Source organism: Triticum aestivum, chromosome 4A, assembly GCF_018294505.1.
Source record: "Triticum aestivum cultivar Chinese Spring chromosome 4A, IWGSC CS RefSeq v2.1, whole genome shotgun sequence".
Lineage (NCBI taxonomy): Eukaryota > Viridiplantae > Streptophyta > Magnoliopsida > Poales > Poaceae > Triticum > Triticum aestivum.
Window position 1 is genome coordinate 27313077 of NC_057803.1, and position 4281 is coordinate 27317357.

Sequence of the window (4281 nt, forward strand, 5' to 3'; positions counted from 1 at the left end):
AGAAAAGCTAAAAATTGGTAGTTGCCTATTCACCCCCCCCCTCTAGTCAACCATATCGATCCTTTCACCTAGGAAGGAAGGATGTGGTGCAAACAATATGTGGATGAAGATGGTGGCCTTCATTTGTATGACGGCCATAGAGGATGCCAATTTGGGAGCGGCTTTGTGATAATGAAACTAACCAGCAAAAGGCATTAACGCTATGATTGGTATATGATAGATCGATTGCGTGTTGTTTAATCGGCCATCACCTGTCATCTCTTTATGAGACGCCTGGACTTTCCGTACACTAAAAGGACTACAAATCCTTCCAAAATTAACCGAACTTGGATTTAGATAGGTATAAGACATCAGATCAGTTTTTGGGACCCACAGGGCGCACAAGACATCTGATGGAGATACTCCCAAGAGCAAATTTGTCCTCTTTGACGAGACGGACAACTTTTATGTTGAACGTTTTTCAATTCAAGGCCATCACTTCTGCAACAACAGAGGAAAACGTGAATCATTGCCGGATGTCTGGACTCCGAGCCAGACGTTTATCAGGATTGTCCGGGTTTCATCCCAGATCGTCCGACTTTAATTCGAACCTTCTGTTGTTTGCCTGGACAATAGCTCCGACGTTTGGCGGCCGGATCACCCGGTTTCCAACCCGAACAATCCGACCATCTACCGTTGCATCGCGTAGTTGTGGCTGTAACTTTTGCATATGGCCTCAGATTGAAATGATTCAAAATTCAAAAATCAATCGCCTCAACGAGGCGAAGACAATCCATGTAGAATAGTTTTTCATCTGAGGTTTTGTTGGACGTGTAATCAGCTAAACAGTACTCCAAATGCTCCGAGCACATCTTCGGCCCGCGAGATGAGATCGGATGGTGATGACCCAAACATTAAAAATGTTCATTTTGACCATACGGAATGTTTTCATATTGGACACTCTTTCATTTGAGGCCATCTTGATTACGTTTTCTTCTGTGTCAAAAACTGTTGTCAACAACCTTCACGTTCTAGTCATCCATGAAGCATACGTATGCGCTGTGCCGCCGCCATGGCGCCGCCGTGTGCATGATAAACAATCCACGGGGGTACACGAGTAGGGTGGAGAGAGAAGCCAATCAAGTGTGAGTAATATCAGTCAGCGCCAAAGGGCTACGTACGTACAGGAGTTTCCCCACACCCACCACTGGCAGCAGCACAAGCCAAGCCAACCATCGATCATCATCATACACACGCGAGGCACGCACACGCCCTGCCAACAGCCTCAGTCGGTCTGCGGCGCTGCGGACGGCAGCGGCTCGCCTCGGAGGAAGGACGTGAAGAGCGCGAACCCCCGCTCCGGCTGGTCGACGGTGACCATGTGGCCGGCGCCGCGCACCGTGGCCAGCACCAGCCCCTTGTACGCGATCACGTACCCGGCCACGTCCTTGCCCGGCCCCGGCGACCACGCCCGCCAGTCCTTCTCCACGCCCAGCTGCAGCTTCTCCACCGACCGCTTCGTCGCCGTCACCGGCACCATCGCGTCGAAGTCGCCGCTGCACCGCCACGGCAATGCTCTCACTAGTGATCTTCACACCGGTAGGATCGACTGAAGAGAAGTGCTTCTGACCTGAATAGCCAGATGCGGATGCCGGTGGTGACCAGGGCCTTGAGGTGCGGCAGCATCGACGTCGGCGAGTCCCCGAAGCGTTTCAGGTTGTACGTCCGGGTTCTGCACCCGACCCACGGATACTTGAGCGCCGTGTTGGCGTGGATCGCCGTTTGCACTTGGCGCTGGTTCAAGTACGCCTCCACAAAGTGTGCGAGGCACGGACCAGCAATGTCCTGCACACCAATGCATGTACTCCGTTCAGTGCAGCTGCCGCTCATATCAACCAGTAGTTCAAGTAGCATGTACAGTGGTACATACCGTGCACTTGGAGTCTGTTGGCCTGACTTTCTTGTCGTGGCAAGTAGGCGCGTAGACGTTGAAGGCGCTGATGTCGCCGGTGTTGCCGTAGGCGGTGTCCCTGGCCGCCTGGCAGACGGTGGACAGGTCGTCGGGGCCCTTGCAGTGCTTGGCGATGGTGTCGTGCGCCGCGTCCGATATGAAGGCGCGGTGCCACAGGTACTCATACAGCTCCGCCTGCTCCTCCGCGAACTCCAGTATGCCGTTCCCGATCTGAGACACACGTGTTACTACTCATCGATCTCAAGCTGACGGACAATTGTTGGCTCTGATGGGCAGTACTCACGGAGATTCCTTTGAGGTTGATGGGGGTGAGCTTGGGGTTCTTGTTCTGGACATCGATGGTGACGGCCAGCTCGGGGATGTAGTGGCCGGCGTAGCTCTCGCCGACGATGAAGAACTCGCGGCCCTTGTACTCCGGGAAGCGGTCGAACCACCTGAGCAGGAAGATGTGCGAGTCGATGGCGGTCATGTTGTCCCCCATGGTCTTGTACACCTCCTCGTTCACGGCGTAGGAGAAGCCCACGCCCACGGGGCTCTCCAGGAAGAGCAGGTTCGCCGCTGCACCACCCAACACCACGCCGGCCATTTTGTTAGCACAGTTGAAATGCCATCGACCGGCAAGCTGTTGAGGGTGGGGGACTGACCGGCGGTCCAGGAGTAGGGGTTCGGGCAGAGGGTCCTGCCTTCCGTGTCGACACGGAAGGGGCCAACCTCCTGGAACGCTCCAATCCCGAAGGAAGAGCAGCCAGGCCCTGTCAATCAATAAAATTAACCGATCGATGAACGTAACTCTTACCACATGCATTGATCCGATTGCACGTTAGAAAGCATCCTGGCTACGTACAGATTCTCCTCCTCCCCTATGAAGAAATGTATATGTTCTTTCTTTTACCTCCATTGAGCCAGAGGACGAGCGGCTTGTGAGCGGGGTCGACGGGCGCCTCCACGAAGTAGTAGAAGAGCGACTTCCCCGCGGCCCGGTTGACGTGGATGTAGCCGGAGTACTGCCGCAGCTGCACGGCCGGCGGCTGCCCCGGCAGCGCGACGATCACGTCCGCCTCCTTGTGCCCTGGCCGGATGCCCGGGGCGGCGTCGGCCCGCCGCGGGAGCGCGGAGAGGGCGACGACCGCGACGACGACGACGGAGAGGCGCAGCGCTCTCAGCGCCATTTTGCTCGCGGGAGGAAAAATGGCGGAGCTCCCAACGGAGACCGCCGGGTGTTTATAGGCAGGAGACCGGCCTATTTCGCTCTCTCTGGTTCGTCGGTTGGGTGTCCGCGCTCTGTTTTGAGCTCGGCTGTACTATCGCGGGCTGTTGATCTGCCCATTTTGGGGGAGCCTTCGCCTATAATAGGATATGCTTTTGATTAGGAGTGGACAATTTACCCCGCTCGTTTAGCCGCGTACTTCTCTGTGCTGTATTTTTTTTTTCGACATTACTTGTCTCTGCTATTAACCGATTCGGTAGAGAAAATTACTACTTCCTGTGTAAACTAATATAAAAACTTTTAGATCTAAACGCTAGATTAGTTTACAAAGGAAGTACCAGGTACGGTTCATCATCTCTTTTTCCACGAAGTGATCGCCCCCAATCAGAGTGCTTTTGTACCCGAAGACTTATCACGGATAACATACTGTTAGCCTATGAAGTAACTCATTTTATGCAGAACAACAGGTCTGGTGCAGGGGGTATGCGGCCATCAAACTCGACATGAGTAAGGCATATGATAGAGTTGAGTGGCATTTTCTGGAAGCAATGATGAAAAAATAGGATTTGCAGAGAACTGGGTGAGGCTGGTCATGAAATGTTGTACCACGGTGAACTACAGATTCAGATTTAATGATACTCTCACAGAGGAGCTAAACCCGGAGAGAGGACTAATGCAAGGAGACCCAATCTCGCCGTATCTATTTCTGCTTTGTGCGGAAGCCTTCTCTTGTCTGCTAAATAGTGGCGAACAAGGTGGACTGCTGGAAGGAGTAAAGATATGTCGCAATGCACCAAGCTTTAATCATCTATTGTTTGCAGATGACTCGTTAACTCTTCTGAAAGCTTCAGAAGATAGTATACTTCACCTGCAAAATATCCTGAAACTATATGAAGACTGCTCGGGGCAAACAATCAATGTGGATAAATCAACCATCATGTTCAGTAAGAACACAAAAATAGAGATTCGCAAAAGGATGATGGAACGCATGGGTCTGACTAGGGAGACTTGGAAACGAGAGATATCTGGGGCTTCCGGTTTATGTCGGCCAATCCAAAACAAAATCATTTGCATACTTGAAGGATAGAATATGGAAATGTATACAGGGATGGCTAGAGAAACT

General features: G+C 52.5%; 1 protein-coding gene across 1 annotated transcript; it reads right to left on the reverse strand.

The window, feature by feature from the left end:
* Positions 1-1110: 1110 nt before the first annotated feature.
* On the reverse strand, positions 1111-3251 carry LOC123081655 (serine carboxypeptidase 1). Its single transcript, XM_044504201.1, has 6 exons — positions 2844-3251; positions 2596-2703; positions 2235-2509; positions 1910-2161; positions 1610-1824; positions 1111-1535 (listed from the first exon to the last, which is right to left on the reverse strand). Exons 1-6 carry the CDS (start codon positions 3118-3120, stop codon positions 1265-1267), a joined length of 1398 nt encoding a protein of 465 aa, XP_044360136.1. The 5' UTR covers positions 3121-3251; the 3' UTR covers positions 1111-1264.
* Between the last annotated feature and the right edge of the window lie 1030 nt (positions 3252-4281).

What these genes read in the sequence shown, in the direction of transcription:
- LOC123081655 (XM_044504201.1), bottom strand. Translation starts at nt 3,120, where the DNA reads ATGGCGCTGAGAGCGCTGCGCCTCTCCGTCGTCGTCGTCGCGGTCGTC. An exon ending in CGTCCTCTGGCTCAATGGAG is followed by an intron (nt 2,704 to 2,843) that starts GTAAAAGAAAGA and finishes ATTGATTGACAG; the next exon opens with GGCCTGGCTGCTCTTCCTTC. An exon ending in CAACAGACTCCAAGTGCACG is followed by an intron (nt 1,825 to 1,909) that starts GTATGTACCACT and finishes ATTGGTGTGCAG; the next exon opens with GACATTGCTGGTCCGTGCCT.